Source organism: Mustela lutreola, chromosome 7 (genome assembly GCF_030435805.1).
Source record: "Mustela lutreola isolate mMusLut2 chromosome 7, mMusLut2.pri, whole genome shotgun sequence".
Taxonomy (NCBI): domain Eukaryota; kingdom Metazoa; phylum Chordata; class Mammalia; order Carnivora; family Mustelidae; genus Mustela; species Mustela lutreola.
In genome coordinates, this window is record NC_081296.1 from 3,276,373 (window position 1) to 3,293,329 (window position 16,957).

The 16,957-nt window shown below is 55.5% G+C and overlaps 1 protein-coding gene across 1 annotated transcript in view; it reads right to left on the minus strand.

Annotated features, from left to right (window-relative positions):
* Positions 1 to 3,578, minus strand: part of CHRNA5 (cholinergic receptor nicotinic alpha 5 subunit) — a 46,814-nt gene extending 43,236 nt beyond the window's left edge. Inside the window, exon 1 of the mRNA XM_059179759.1 lies at positions 3,192 to 3,578. Within this exon, the coding sequence (XP_059035742.1) occupies positions 3,192 to 3,318 (127 nt within the window). The 5' untranslated portion in view covers positions 3,319 to 3,578. The remainder of the gene's footprint in view (positions 1 to 3,191) is intronic.
* Between the last annotated feature and the right edge of the window lie 13,379 nt (positions 3,579 to 16,957).

The window sequence follows — 16,957 nt, forward strand, 5'->3', positions numbered from 1 at the left end:
TTTTCACAACTATTCCAAATTTGCCAACTCAAATTGTTAAGACATGCTTATTGAATATTAACTTAAAATTACATCTGAGAAAAATAATTTAACTTCTTAAGGGAAAAGACTACTATTAGAAGAAAAATGTTCTGTACTGAAATGACTGTGCTAAAAATTCATATCCTAATTATAAAAAATTACCTGCCAGATCTAATTTGTAGATTACAGGATGAAAAAAAACTCTATTCTGACGAATAACTGAAAACCTTTCAAAGTTGCTACATTAGTAAGTCGGGTTCACGGGGAAATGCACAGTCGGACCGGCCTGCCAGGTGCTCACAGGCGAGCTCAGAGAGCGCGGCTGGTTAATGTGTAATTTCAAGTAATGCGGAAGGTCTGCCTGAGGACCTGAGGCCCCCAGAGACTCTCGGGGACGCCGTCACAGAAGGAGAGAGGACGGCCACTAGGTGCGTAGTCCTGTTAGCTTCTGAAAACGCGAGTGAGAAGAACGAACGGTGACAAGAAAAAGAAATCCTTCACAGCTCTTGTTTGCCCTGAAACAACTATTTTACTCCCCTCTTCATGACAGAACTTCTTACCACATATACTAAAAATAAAGTTTCAACCACTTAGACTGTCCCACAGCCGAGAAGTGTAACTGACCAATGACTGGCTCGCGTACTTCGCCGCCCCAATCGTGGTCAGGTCAGTTAAAAAGGCAGGTATTGGGCGCCTGGGTGGCTCAGTGGGTTAAGCCGCTGCCTTCGGCTCAGGTCATGATCTCAGGGTCCTGGGATCGAGTCCCGCATCGGGCTCTCTGCTCGGCAGGGAGCCTGCTTCCCTCTCTCTCTCTGCCTGCCTCTCCATCTACTTGTGATTTCTCTCTGTCAAATAAATAAATAAATAAATCTTTAAAAAAAAAAAAAAAAGGCAGGTATTATCTTCATGTACTCTTTATTCTCCTTTTTAATTTCTTAATTTATTTTTCATAATCCCTATACCCCGGCTGTGGGTCTCGAACTCGTGACCCCGAGGTCAAGAGTCACCCGCTGTCCCGGCTGAGCCGGCCAGGTGCCCTGTTATCCTTTAGTGCGGACAAAGCTGCCTCTTGAGTCACAAACTCTGCAGTTTCCCGCCGGCCACTAGGTACAGCCGCTGGCGGACTAGACGTCCTTTCTTCCCCTGAGGACTGGTCGCAGAAAACCATGGAAACAAGTGAAGATCCTACGGTCGTATCGAGGACGCCCGGGCGCGTGGGTCCGCCAGCAGTCCCGGGGTCAGGTGCCCATGCGCCCACCAGCGGGATCGGCCGCCGCTTCTCTCTCTCCCTCTGCCCCTCCCCGCTGGCGCTCTCTCTAATCAACGAATAGGATCGTCTGTAAGGAAAATAAAACCGAGTCCAACATAAATATGAAAACGACGAAATGTAATACCAAAGCAATGACGGCTGAAGGGACCGAAGCGTCCGCGGCCGCCCTCTCAGGTAGGGTTAGGGTCAAGCGTCCAGCCGGCGGGCGGCGGCGTCCGAGAGTGCTGGAGGCGGGGCCCAAGCCCCCGCGACACTCGACACTCGGGAGCCAGCGTGCTCCCCCGTCGCGCACCCCTCCCCCCGTCGCGGGCCGCCCCCCGTCGCGCACCCCCCGTCGCGCACCCCCGTTGTGCACAGTTTCGCTCTGTTCTCGCGTGACCGCGCACCGCCAGCGCACACGGTCTCGGGGTGGTGGCGCCGCAGCGGGAAGCCACGCGACCCCTGGTTTCACGGTCCGGAGAGGCTCCGGCTCCGGCGTCCTGCCCAGAGCGCTCCCCGACGCCCGCGCCACGCCGGCCCCGAGCCGCGTCCCAGCTCTTCTCGGCACGACGGAGGACCGCGGCGCTCCGCAGAGCAGGGGCCGGCGGTGGGGCCGCTGACGGGGTCACCCGAGCCCCGAGTCACCGTGCGGCAGCCCTGACCCTCCGCGGACACGCGAACTGACATGAACCCCGAAAACGAGGCCCAGGTCCTGAGGAGCTCCCGTGGGCAAAGAGGAAGCAAACGCGACAGAACGTGACGTGCTTCAAGCGCGGGCTTCGGGCCACCCCGGGCCCGCCTGGCTGCGCCACCAGCACCCTGCGCGCCACGCGGGGCACACGGCTGCCGCCGCCCCCGAGCGCTCGCCTCCAGCGCGTCACGGTGCGGGGCCTGTGGCCCTCGGGTCTGGCTGACACCGCACCGGCCTCGGGCGCACGACGGCGTCCGGAGACCGCGCGGAGGACAGCGACGGATCCCCGCGGTCCCCGAGGAGGCCGAGCACCGCGGACACGGCGGGGTCGTCGCGCGGCCCCGGGTCGCCGCCTGCCAGCGCCCCAGCGCCTACGTCACGACGGTCCCGGCACGGGGTCCCCGCGGGAGCGCGAGCTGCCGTCCTTCCCGCGTCCCCATACGCGTCCCGCCTGCGCGGAGCCGCGGGAGCCTCGGGACCCGAAGCCACGGCTCACGGCGGGCGCGGCCAGGTCCCGCCGGCTCCCGACCACCGGCGCCCCTCAGCACGGGCTCCCGGGAGCCGCGCACCCGCGCGAACGCGGGCTCGTCCTCCCGCTCCTGCGCCGGGAGCGCGCCGCGGGGCTTCGGGATCCGAGAGAGCGGCCTGGAGTGTCCCCGCGCCCGGAACCTGGAGACGCGCTCTTTGTGCCGCTGCTGCTATCCCCGCCCCAGCGCGGCTCGCGGGGCCACCGGCGGGCAGCGGCCGGCACGGCCCACGGAACGCCTGCCCCGCGGGGCGACGGCAGACGGGGCGGGCGAGCGGCCGCACGCCTGTGCGCTCCGGAGCGACGCGGGCGCGGACGGACGGCCCCGCGGGTCCCAGTGGCCTCTGGGACCCCGAGAGGTGGAGGCCGCGTCCCCGGTGTCCCCCAGCGGTCTCCGGTGACGCGGGTCACGGGACACAGCCCCAAGCGGCCTCCGGGAGTCTGAGCCAACCAGCTGGGCGCGCGGCCTGAACCCCGCCCGAGCCCGCGGAAGGTCCGAACCGACCTCGGCCCCGAGCCGCTCCGCGCGAGCCGCAGCTGGGGCCCCGCGCGACGCCGCCCCGCGCCCCGGCCCCGCGTGCCTCCCGGGCCCCGACCCCCGCGACCCCCGCCCCTTCTGCGCTCCCCCCGGGCCCCGCCGCCCCGCGCCCCTGACCCTTCTGAGCCGCCCCGCAATCCCGGGACCCCCGGCCGCCCAGCCTCACCTCCAGGCGCGCCGCCCGCCGCGCCGGCCGGGCCCCAGCGCCCCGCGACCAGCTGAAGGAAGAGGAGGAGGCGGAGCGGGCGGGACCCGAGGCCGAGGACCGCGGGCCGGGACCCCCACGCAGACATCGCCCGGCCCCGCGCGGGAACGCCGGCGGCCGCCTGACGACGGCCGCGCGGGAAAGGAACTCGGGCTCCAGCGGGCGGAAACCGGGAAGGGGCAGGAGCCGACGGAGAGCGGACCCCGCTGCGGAGGGGCTGCTCCCCGAGCGCGCCTCAGTCCGGTGCCGGCGCGGCCACCTCAGCCTGCAGGGTTCCCGCCGGCTCGCGGCGCCTGAGGAGACTCCTCCGTACGCGTGAGGAGGTTCCGGGCGTTTGAGGGGGCTCGCGCGCCGGCCCCGCCCCCTTCCCGCCCCTTCTCATTGGCCCCGCCCGCTCGCCCGTAGCTCCGCCTCCGTTTTCCCCAGCCCGCCTTTGGCCTCTCGGCTTAGAAGTTAGCCTAGAGCCAGAGCTCCGCCTTTTCCGCGCCTGGCCACGCCCCTGTCCCCGCCCCTTAACGGGCCGGACTCCGCGCCCCAGTGCCGGCGGTTGCAGCCAAGCCCGCAATCCCGGGAAGGGGGAGGCCGGGCCTGGCGCGGCTGGCCAGTCCCTCATCTGGCCTCCGGCGACGTGGGCAGGCCCCCAGCTACCGGCTCCGGAGGCGGCGGGCCCGCAGTCTGCGCCCCGCCGGCAGGAGGACGTCCTTCCCGGTCCTCAGGACTACGGCCGAGGAACAGGGGCGCGGGCTGAAGCGCGAGGACGTGGTGGGAGGGACGCCTGTCCGCTCCTCAGTCCCTGAAGCCAAGCGTGGGGACCCGGAGGGCGCCGTCCGGACCCTCCTTCAGGCGCCGGCCCATATGACCCGCAGCGGTCTCGGCGCGGGCCATGCCCCCTGTGTGCCGGACCATGAGCGTCTGGAAGCGGTGCCCCCCGCCGTGTGCGCCCCCACCGGGTGCCGGACCATGAGCGTCTGGAAGCGGTGCCCCCCGCCGTGTGCGCCCCCACCGGGTGCCGGACCATGAGCGTCTGGAAGCGGTGCCCCCCGCCGTGTGTGCCCCCACCGGGTGCCGGACCATGAGCGTCTGGAAGCGGTGCCCCCCGCCGTGTGCGCCCCCACCGGGTGCCGGACCATGAGCGTCTGGAAGCGGTGCCCCCCGCCGTGTGCGCCCCCACCGGGTGCCGGACCATGAGCGTCTGGAAGCGGTGCCCCCCGCCGTGTGCGCCCCCACCGGGTGCCGGACCATGAGCGTCTGGAAGCGGTGCCCCCCGCCGTGTGTGCCCCCACCGGGTGCCGGACCATGAGCGTCTGGAAGCGGTGCCCCCCGCCGTGTGCCCCCCCACCGGGTGCCGGACCATGAGCGTCTGGAAGCGGTGCCCCCCCCCCACAGTGTAGCAGGACCATGAGCGTCTGTCTATAAGCAGTAACCCCCCCTCCGTGTGCCCCCCCTTCGAGCCCCCCCCCACCGTGTGCCGGACCATGAGCATCTATAAGCGGTGCCCCCACCACAGTGTAGGGACGAGCCCCCTCAAACGCCCGGAACCTCCTCACGCGCCGGACCATGAGCGCCTGTCCATAAGCAGTGCCCCACCCCGTGTCCCCGGCCACCAGCATCTGTAAAGACTGATGACTCCATGCAACAGAAATGCAGCCACTGGCCCCGGCAGACTGCTGGTGTGCCATCTGCAATCCCTCCCGACCCTACATTTCATTCTCTGTTCATAATTGATTAGAAAGCTTCGTTTGGCTGAAGAGGTTCAGGCGAACTGACTTTAAACTTGTGTGGCAGAGCGTTTCGCTGATTTTTCACACCTCTAAGACTCCTCATGAGCAGGAATTTCACACCAAGCTCCAGACCCAGAAAGTCTGATAAAAAACCTGGTTGTAAAGAATGTTAAAATGGTTAAGTTCAGGTAAGACTTCTCCCCTCCGTCTAAGTACAGCCAGGAGCATGGAAACAAAGCCCAATGCTGCTGCTCTGCTGGGGCCACAGAGAGGGGTCGGGTGAGTCCCCACTGACACTCCTGCACTGGAAGGAAAGTGTGTGTGGTCCCTTGGCTGCACACTTCTGTTCACTCCGCTCAGCAGATGGGGCACATAGATTCTCACACAGTTCACCGGAACAGCATCTGAGCAAGGCAAGTGTTACTGCACCTTCACAGCTAGGGGACTGGAAGCAGCGGCTGAATCATGGCAGGAGGGCACAGGACCTTTCAGGGGGAAACCTGGGTGGCGTCAGCCCCATCAGCAAGCATAATTGCAACTCCCGGACCTCTCCCGGGAGTTCTATCAATAACCACGAGAACAGCGGTGATGGACATAGTCTGGGGAAAGGGCCACTCGTTGGGATTGCTTGTACATGAAAGGCATAGTGAAAAATTTGTTGGGCACTTTAAAATCCAAGCAAATAATTATGGAGCATAAAGTGTGCATCTTGAATGGCTTTTCTGGAAGGGTACACCCGTCACTCTCAGTTGCTGGCTGCGGTGCCACACCTGACTCTGGTAATAGGCATCGTCAGATCTGCATCCCAGACACACTGCCCTCTGACCAGAGTGGGGTTCTCGCCCCACATCCCTGCCTGCGGCCATCCTCCTCCACCCCTTCTTGGAATATCCACATCCACCATTTCTTCAGGACCCCCCCCCCTCAAATGCTGCTCACATCATGAAGCACAGCCTGGTGCCTCCCAGCCTTAGCCACCTCCCTTCTCTCGGAACCCAGAACACTTTTCTCTTGCATTCCTACTTTCCATCTTTTTCTCTCTAAATCTTGTGTTCTCTCCTAGATAATGAGCTCCCAGGCCTAGAATCTACCCACCAGCCAGTCAGTGCCCTGCCACAGAAAGTGGAACTTAATCCTCACCACGTTAACCTTGCTAAGGAGTGGGGGGCTGTCATGATCTATGCACTCTTTAAATACACAAGCCCACGTGATCTCAAGCTCTCCAACAAGGGCAGTGTCGTGTCAACCTCGAGCTGTCCTGTCCTCCGTTCTCTCCACAGGTCCCTGCTCTTCTGCCCACACTCTGTGATGGTGGGCATGGAGGGGTCTCCCACATACTGACATGAGCAGATGCACACTCAGGTGCTGATCTCACCTCAGAGCCCCAGTGTGTCCCCCTGGGTCACTTGCACCAGGCACTTGGGAAGTCCCAGTCCAGCCTGGCCTCTCGTTCTTCCCAGCTTAGTCCGTGGCACCACCATGCAGTGACTTACTCCAACTAAACACGGCATGCTCAGGTCCCCCCGACCCCCACCTCTCTGGGCAAATCCAACGCCCCTTCCTGGCTCATCACCTGACTGATCCTTGAACCCGCCCCTGTTCCTCACTCCCACTGCAGGCATCTCCAGCTTAGCCTGCTGCCCGGCGCGCCCCAGCACATTCTGCAGAGGGCAGCCTGAGTGATCATCTGAACGTGGAAAGCCAAAGCCCAAGTCCGTGCCAGGGCCCTCGGAGTAGCCCGGCTGCCCTCACTAGCGCCAGCCTCACCCCTCCCCCTTGCACCTGTCTTCCCGGTGTTCTGGTGTTCCATGTGCCTGCCCTTTCTCTCTTACCCCCACCTCCCCTGGGGTGTCCGATTCCTGTCACCTCCTGAGAGACAAACTAGCCCTGTGGTCGGGTCCTCCTCTCCCTCTGCACCCTCCCCTCAGCACATGTCACAGTCTGTGTGATGCACGCCCTTCAGTATGCGGTCCCTCCCATAGGACATTTGCTCCCAAAGGCAGCAGCTATGTCCACCTCGCTCACCCGGCTGCGCCCGGCGTTTGGAGCTCCGGTCGAGGCTCAGACCGTTTGCTGGGTGAATGCATGAATGCTGGGGAGTCTGCCCCAGATCTCAGAGCTAGCGAGCCAAAGATGGTGAGCAGGGACTCAAACCCAGGCCTCAGAGACCACCATTCTGAATGAAGGCGCTCTGTGGGCCCCACTCCAATCTTTTTTTTTTTTTTTTATTTAAATTCAGCTAATTAACATACAGTGTATTATTGGTTTCAGAGGCAGAGGTCAGGGATTCACCAGTTGCATATAACTCCCAGCACTCATCACCTCACGTGCCCTCCTCAAATGCCCAAACCTCTGCTACCCCAGCCCCCACCTCCAGCAATCCTCTCTTGTGGTTTGTCTCTCTCTCTGATTTCGTCCTATTTTATTTTCTAAGTGGTGCCTTACAACCTGGAGGCAGGCTCTGCCACCAGCCTGCCGTCGGGAGGCAGAGGGGGTCATCCTCTATGGGGTGGTTATTTTCTGATGTGCTCACCTACAGAGCCCTTAAGCAAAGGGAAACTGGTGTTTTGCAGCCGAAGAGCACGGGGGTTGGGGGGGGGGCGGTCAGAAGTCCGATAACCACGGCAGTCTGGCAGTGGGGTGACCCAAGGTGGCGTCCTGCGTACCGACCTTGTTGTGCACTTCCTGCCTTGTAATGGGGTCAGATGAGCCAAACGCAGAGCTGGGCAGATTCTCAAATCTCCCATTCAGCATTTCCATTGTGGTTTGGTGATAAATTCTGCTGTGAGCCTTTAAAATGAAAGCCAAACTGAAAAGTTAATTAAAGATAAAAATGGATGCTGTCAATTTTACTGCTGAAATTAAATACTTTTTCACAGATTAAAGGGAAAAAAAAAGCCAGTATTGATAGGGTATTAAAATTCATCCTTCAAGAGAAATGATATAAGACTAAAAGTTCCTTTTTTCAGGGGCTATTTCAATGACTAATCAAAATGTAAAAGGGCAGACATATTTTCATGTACAAAGCTTCAAGAAAGAAAATTAGTTGGCCATATTTTTATTACACTGTAATAGCTAAGTAGAAGTGCATAAAATCACAGATCACAAAAATATAAACCATATACATATCTGAGCTGTGTCCGGAGAGTTTAATAATAGCAGTTCCTTTTTTTTTTTTTTTTTAAGATTTTATCTATTTATTTGACAGAGAGATATCACAAGTAGGCAGAGAGGCAGGCAAAGAGAGAGGAAGAAGCAGGCTCCCTGTTGAGCAGAGAGCTCGACAGAGGGCTCGATCCCAGGACCCAGGGACCACGACCTGAGCCGAAGGCAGAGGCTTAACCCACTGAGACACCCAGGCGCCCCTAATAATAGCATTTCTATGCCACAACATCGTAGACCCAATGACCAGAAGAAATACTTAAGTGGACAAGGAAATGGCAATTCATAAAACAGAGTGAATTACAATGTTATCTGGACAAATATAAGCTCTTATTACAAATAAAGATAACGTTTTCCCCTGAAAAACCCCTGCCCCGGAAACGTCCAGAGCTTTTACATCCAGGAGTGATGAAGCACATCATGGAAGAATTTTTCTTTTAAAACAAACAGAAACAATACACACGGAGAGATCTGAACCAAATCCCAACACAGCAGTGGTAGTTCCATGGAGGTTGTAGGTGAGTTAATTAGCTCGATTGTGGTGATACTGTTGCCACACCCACACTTCCTAGACACACGTGTTTTTGCTATCTCGATAAAGCTGCTTCAGGTGCCTGGGTGGCTCAGTGGGTTAAAGCCTCTGTCTTTGGCTTGGGTCATGATCTCAGGGTCCCAGGATTGAGCCCCACATGGAGCTCTCTGCTCGGCAGTGAGCCTGCCTCCTCCTCTCTCTCTGCCTGCCTCTCTGCCTACTTGTGATCTCTGTCTGTCAAATAAATAAATAAAATCTTAAAAAAAAAAAATAAAGCTGCTAAAGCATAGAGATCTATGGTTAAAAAAAGGACGAATATGGATTTCCATACATTTCTTCACCAGATTTGCAATTACTCGCTATGCAAAGCTCAATATTTGTACTAAGTAAACACAACCTAGTATAAATTGTACTGCATTAAGTGACCTGTTCACCGATGGCCCAGTGGTGTAGATTTATAAAAGACATTAAGCCCCTATTTTGATGTCTGCAAGACACCATCGTAAGTGCTTAATTCTGTGCAAAAGATAGAATTTAAGTATTTTTATCAAACACACAACCCGGACGTCACTCACTTTCTATTCTGGAACTGAGAGATATTCATAGACACTGCCCCACGCATCCAGAGTAAGTTCAAAGGACAAATCATACCACAGGTATAGACCACAGATGCTCCAAAAATTTGTGGCTACACACCCAGCAGCAGAACTGCCATCCCAGAATTTAATTTAACGATTGCCAATTTCATTGTTCCCACTCCAATCAAGGGGTGTTATGAAATTCTGAAACTCACAAAAAGCACATAAAAAATTCAAAATTAAATAGACTTCATTTGTGATTTGTACACGACCGCATAATGCTTTTAGGGAAGGGAGGGTAAGGAGACACCACACTGGGGCGTTCATTTGGGAACCCGCTCATTACCCACCTGAACTGACTTAGCAAGGGCCTCCCCCAGCTTCAGTTCCTGTGCAATAGTGACTGATGCCGAGTGTTTTATGGCCGAGAAACACGACCAGATGGGTATCTTTCCCCAACACAAAGAGTTCCCTCTGAGGGTTAGAGTAATAGATGACATTGATTGTCCCAGAGAATTGATTATCTTTAACCTAATTCCAAGCCACCTGAGCCAGGTCTCTGATGATGGGAAATCATTGGTAATGTCCAGCTCCACAGCTGTGCCCCCGAGACGCGATCTTTCCTTGCTCTTCTAGAACACGCCTGATTAATTTCAGGTGTTTTCAGTCACTTGCACACTGAAGAATGCTTGAGACGCTCTGTGCGCCAAAGGACATCCTGATCCTAGGCTGCGTGTCCTCTCCTTGTCATCAGGGAACCAGGGCTGAGCTTGCCTGTGGGACTTGGGATACACGTCTGCTCTCCCCAGTGTTCTGTGGGGTAACGAACTGGAAAACAGCAAGATGGCAGCCTACTGGGAGGTACTCGGCCTTTGGTCTTTGGTGTCAAATAAACACAAGTTTGAATTCCTTCTGTTGTATCTCAGCCATTCGTTCAACAGAAACTTGAGAACCCACCATAGGCCCAGTTCCTGGAACAACACAGCAAACAGGGCAGGACTTACAGCCTAGAGAGGAAGGCAGAGAACAAACAAGACAGTTTCAGCATTTGCTAAGAACTCTTGAGGAAATAGATAGAAAGTGATGGGGGCGCCAGAAAATGCCTTCCTGGCGGGGGGGTCTGAGATGGGAGACAGGGAAAGCACCAGTCACAGCATGGGGAGGGCGGCGGTCCAGATAAAGGGGGGCAGCTCATGTGTGGCTCTACGGGACCAGAGAGCTTCGTGAGGAAGGCCAGAAAGAGGCGTCAAGACGGGGGAACAGGGTGAGGCCGGGAGGGAGAGCACAGACTTTCTCCTTGGGACAGCGGAAAGCAGCAACAGGTTTATAGTAAAGATTCTTCTATTATTTGGGTGGGGGTCCTCATAATTTAATTAGAATTTCAAAAGACTCAACAAACTACTCATTTTTTAAAAGTGGACAAATATTGCCATACCTAGAAAAGCAGGGTTGGCTGAACGGACCCATCTGTGGAAGACTTTCTCTCCCGCTTTTTTGGCGGTGAGGACCGAATCCTCAGCCTGGGATTCTGCACGTCTGGAGACTGGCTTCCGACACCATCCCCGCCGAGCCCTGCTGCTCTTCCAGCGATTGGCACCATGCCAGACGCCGTCATGGGCTCACGCAGCTTCTGTTCCCACACCTTCCCGTCGGGCGCCGGCTGAGCTGGAGAGAGCTTGGCAGGAAATGCCCGGGAAGCCATTTCTACTCTGGGAGGATCAACGATCACCTCACGATGCAGCCAGACCCCTCCAAGGACCTTCGAGAGGAGGGGAAGCGGGTGTGGGACCCGACAGTGGGACTTACCAGCTGCAGCTCCAAGACCTCACTCTGAGCACACAGGATCGTAGGACCACGTAACAACATGTCATTCCCAGGGCCTTGGAAGCGCTGTGCCCACGAGGGGTGCGAGGGGCCAAGCCTCATGAGCGTCCCAATAAAAGCCTGAAACTCCCTGGTAGGGAGCCATGCATGCAGGGGGACAGGTGTTGGAGGCCCTGAGGAGGGCAGGACAGCCCACAAGGGGACAGAGGTGGCAGACCCGGGGGACGGGCACACCTCACACACTTCTCTGAGCCTTGCTTTCCTCAGCCAGAGAACAGAGAGATGCCTCTGAGTCGCCGAGCATATCCAAGGCCCTCGGCAATGGGGGCTGTACTTGTAAGGAAGGTTTCACGAGGTGACTGTCAGACACAGCAGACATGAAGTCGCTGTCACAGACCGTCTGCTCCAGAAATGATCGTCTCTGCTCTGTCCCACAGAGAAAGGGTTTTCTAAGGCTTCAAAATCCTTCGGGAAGCAACGAGAAGGGGAAATACCTATTTTAATGTTTTCTTTGAAACTATTTTTCAACGAATGGCCTGTAATTTGCTGCAGTCTACCAGTAGACATACTCAGCATCTGGGCCAGGGAGGGACATGCACGGTGGCCAGCTCTGAGCAAGACTGTACAGGCGATTTTTCATTTAATCTGTTGTGTATTTTGCAAAGCGAGCACATGCTGCTTTATAATCAGAAAAAGTAAGTTACTGGATTGTTCAAGACCCAGGAGACATTTATCCTGGATTCTCCCATTCTGTATGATTTGGAATTTTTCAGAGAATATTATATAAGGCACCTGGGTATAGAATCAAAGACTCGGCCTTTCCTAGCGCTAGGTACAAAGGCTGCCAACATGAAAGGAATCCAAAGTCCTCTCCAACCGCGAGCCCTATTTCAACGGAAACTGACTAACTCACAGACATTCACTCAGGCGTCCACGCACTCTCCACTTGTCCTGGTCTCTTTAGGAGAAAATAGGAGAAAGTAGACCCTTTTACAACCCGAGTCACTCGTGTGATTGTCTGGCACGAAGGTGGATTAAAAATTAAACAAGACATGACCCAGCACTTCCACCTGGGGATACGCCCGAGAAACGGAAGCCCAAGTCCACCCAGAGTGTGGGCATGCGTGTCCACAGCTGCGCTAGCCACAACACCCCGAACGGAGACCACCCTCGCGCCCAGCGCATAGTGCGACCCCATGGCAGGTGTCTCTCCACAGTAAGAATAAGGGACTCCTGCCGTTATTACTCTTATCCTGTAAGCTGTGACCTGCCAACCCGCGCTGGGCTGCGACAAACCGTGACATGACCCTTGGTGAGGCGCCGGTCACACATGGTCACACGGCAGCTTGCTGACCGCACTCTGGGACACGTCCAGGGCGGGCAAATCCGCGTGGATGCAGAGCCAACTGGCGGGTGCCCGGGGCCAGGGGACCTGGGGTGACGGCCAAGTGCGACGGGGTTTCTGTTTGGGAGAATGAAAGCGTTCTAAACTGTGGTGTTGGCGGCACAGCCCTGGAGACCAACTAAAGCCACCATGTGTGCATGTTCTGGGGGACTGGGTGGTGCATAATGTCGCCACAAAGCCCTTACAGAGAAAACGTCACCATTTCGTTGTATCTGATTCTGAATTCATTCAAGAACATTAGTGTGAATGGCAGAATTAAGGTGGCATCGCCAACTGAAATCCTGACTTTTAACAATAGATACCAATTAAATTTTTTATTTTTATATTTTTACCAATTCCATTTTTTAAATTGTATACGGTAAAACCACAAATTTACTAGAAGAATGTCCGTATACTTTTTAAAAACCTGTGATTCCGTCAGAGCTCACATACAGGGTAACATTAATGTCAGGTGTACAGTACGGTGATTCGACGCCTCCGTGCACCAGCCATGCTCATCTCAAGTGCCCCCTCCCTCCCCAGCCCGTGTCCCCGACCCCCACCGCCTCCCTTCTGGCTACCAGCCGCATACTACCAACTACTCTGCAGTTAAGAGTCTGTTTCTTGGTTTTTCTTTTTTGTTTATTTTGCTTCTTAAATTCCACATGTGACGGAGACCATATGCTGGTTGTCTCTCTCTGATAGATTTGTTTCACTTGGCTTCACACTCTCTAGTTCCGTCCATGTCGTGGCAAATGGTAAGTATCCGTTCTTTTTGGTGTGTGCGTAGTATTCCATTGCGTGTACACAGCACGTCATCTGTTCTGGGCTGCTTCCGTAGTTTGCCTATTGTTGAAAACGCTGCAGTAAACATCAGGGTGCCTGTACCTTTTCCAAGTGTACCGAACATTTATATACTTTGGTGGTGGGGGTGGAGTATCTTTACATGTATCATACCAACAACAAGAAATGTCAATGACTCACAGCTTTGCCTACAAAAACACAAAAAGCCTCCCATTATCGGCATTAAAAACAAAAATGTAAGTGCTAGGATGAGAAGACCCGGGATGCGGGTGGCAACGAGCTCAGGAATGACTTTCCTTAAGGGCCGTGGCAGGAAGCCGGGCAAGGGGATGGGCAGGCAGAGCCCAAGAGAACGCGAATGTCGAGGATCTGGAAGAAAAAGGGTAGAAAGCGTGTGATGTGGGTTCATGGGTTCATAGGTGATGTCACCAAGTTCCTCCCTATGAGGCCAAAACAACAAAAAAAGGTTAGAAAATTTTAGGGGTGGTTCATGAAGCTTTTTAAGAGTTTTATTAATTAGAGAGAATGCCGGCACGAGCGGAGAGGCAGGGAGAATCTGAAGCAGACTCCGCCCTGAGCACGGAGCCCGACGTGGGGCTCCATCCCACAACCGTGAGGCATGTCCTGAGCTGAAACCAAGGGTCAGAGGCTGCCCCGACGAAGCCTCTGGGGCCCCACTCCTGTTCTTCATGCCTTTGAGCTGCGGGCCGAGTCAGCGGCCCTGGTGCGGCTCCTCTCGCTCCTCGCCCCGGGGAGCTTGCCCCCTCTCTTCTCTTCACCACCAGGACCCTCATCCTTCCTTCCATTTCTGCAGCCTCCAGGCTGGCCTCCCCACCCTGTCTCCTCCCACCTGAGCCCGCGGCTGGCTCGAGTTAGGGTGTACTCATTTCCCGCATTCACTCAAAAATCTGGGCTGCCTGGGGCGCCAGTGGAGAGTCCGACTCTCAATTTTGGCTCAGGTTGTGATCTCAGGGTCTTGGGATCAAGCCCCGCATGGGAAATCCCTTCTCAGCGGGGAGTCTGCTTCCCTCTCTTTCCCTGCCACCCCCCCCATGCTGTCTCTCTCTCTCAAATAAATAAATCATGAAAAGAAATTAAAAAAATAAAGACTCTCTGTGGTTCCTGCATGGCGCAGAGCACAGGCTACGCGATCAGCAAAGCTGTCTTGTCTCTGCACATTTCCAGCCTCATCTCCTGTCCTTAATTGTCTTCCCCTGAGAGCTCGGCTCCAGCTCTGCTCAGTTACAGCCGTTCCAGAAATATGGGAGGCTGTCCCGCTGCCAGGCCCTCTCCCGAGCAGCTCGCGGCCACCGGGGTCCAGCACGTGTCCGCATTAGCGAGTAGATTACAGCCCTGCCCTTCCGGCACAGTAATAACCGGGAACATGTCTTACTCAGCCACAAACTGCCATCACTTAAAATTACCAGCAACATGGCAAATAGGAACAGAAATGAATCTACTTTCTGGGTTGTTTTTCTTCTCCAGAACGTGGAATATTTTTGCACTGCTAATGCTTTCATGGACCTTTCGAAGTGCTAGACAGCAGAAATTTGAGTCTTGCTTATTTTCTGATTTAAAAAACCTCCAGAAGTAAAATTATACACAAGAACACCTAAACATTAGTCATTTTTAAAACATGATTTGTAACTCGCCCGAAGGAAATAAACACCAGATTTCAGCCTGTTAGCTCCTTGGTTCCCTGCTTCTATCTGTCAGTGCTCCTGCCCCAGCCATGCCCTGACAGGAAGAGCCTGTGTTCAGGTAAGGACTGCTGAGCTACATTCAGGACGCATCAGCAACACCCTGCAACCCGGAGCCATGAAGACACCACAGAGCAGAATGGGGCTGGGGAGAATCTAGGCTGGATGAAATCTTGGAGCAAGGGAAAAACCAGTTAGGGCAGCCCCTACCCCACCCCCAGGTTTCCGTTTCTCCCCAGCATGAAATTATTTCAACAAAAGGGCCAGGGGCATCTGGCTGGCTCAGTCAGTGGGTGTGTGACTCTCCTCTCTGAACTGTGAGTTCAAAACCCCATATTGGGTGCAGAGAGGACTCAAAACAAAAAACAAAAAACAAAACAAAAAAAACAAACCATACGGGCACCTGGGCAACTCAGTCGGTTAGGCATCTGCCTTCTGCTTGGGTCATGATCCCAGTCCTGGGATCAAGCCTCACCTCAGGCTCCCTGTTCAGCAGGGAGGCTGCTTCTCCCTCTGCCTTCCCCAGCTCATGCTCACTCTGTCAAATAGATAAAATCCTTAAATACATATATTATTTATTTTTTTTTTAAAGGGTATGTTGAGATTTTTCCATCATTAGATTGGAGTCCTGAATCTTTGTTCTGGATGTTGCAGGAAAATGTGCTAGGACCCTCGCCTCTGCGGTTCTCTTAACTTCAGGGAAGTACTCAAGGGGTGGTCAGGACACAGAAAACCCACCAGTTCTACTACCTGGACTGGAAGGCCGTGGATTTCAGGATTTCACTCCAGCATATCAAGGACCACTGTTCCCTCAGTCCTTAGTATCTGAGGCCTAATATGTGCCCCTTTCTGTTCTCAGTGCTGGGACACAGCTGTTTGAGTCCCAGCTCTGCACAGTAAGCACATGTGCCAGGGGGTGAGGGCTTGGAGAAACATGGCCACAGGGAAAGGGAGGAGGCGTGTGCAGGGGAGTGGCTGCTCCTTTTGGGGACATGGCCCAAACAAGGGGACACTGAACATGGGCAGGGGGCCGGGGGGAGGGTGGGCAATGCAGACACTCCCAGGGCATAGTAGTCTCAAGGCAGAAGGACAGGCAGGCACAAAGGCCCTGGGGTGGAAGAGTCTCGGTTATTTCAAGAAACAAGCAGCTCATTCAGACGAGCACCTGGTGGAGGAAGGAGCCGTGGGGCCCCTTGTGAACCAGAGTGAAGCGGCTGTCCCCATGCAGGAAGGGCGGCCCGGCCATGGCCTGTACTGAGAACTGCTCTGGCTGCCGTGTCAAGGACAGACTGTCCGAACAGCCCGCGTGAGAGGCTCTCGTGGCCAACGCCTGCACCCTGGGTCTGGTCTGGAGACAGGCACCTCCCTTCTCCATCTACCTCCCCTTCTGGGCAGAGCGAGACCCAAAGGATCACGTGGCCCCACGGAGCCGACCATCACCACTTAGATTCTGCGTCTGCAGATTTGCCTGTCACCCCAAGCCAGCACGGGCGGGACCTTCGCGGTCCCTATGGACGGGCCCACGTGTGGACGGGCCCAGCCAGCTTCGGAGTGGAACCCTGCCTCATTTCAGCCTGTGCACCAACAGCACTCTTTTGGTCTATTTTATGCCTATTTTCCCCATCTTTGTGCTATTGTGATCCCACCTAAACTTGGGGCCAAAGTGCCTGCTGATGTCCCCCCATGGAGGAGATGGAAGGGTCAGATGGCAGGTTACAGCTGCTGGCCATGAGCCCAAGACAATGAATTACCGATACACATTGGTAAGATGTCTTTAAACAGAAACACACACAAAACAAGGCCACATGTTGACCGGTTGGTGCAAGCGTGGCCAGCAGCTCAGGATCCTGGCCTGATACTCGTTCACCCCAGGCCACGGATCAGCATTTGCTCATCCGGTGCTCAGGACAATGTGACAGAACACAGCTACTGGGAGTAACAGGAACCAGCTGTCTAGAGCAAAAGCCATCTGGATTAAAGAACCACAAAGGGGCGCCTGGGTGGCTCAGTGGGTTAAGCATC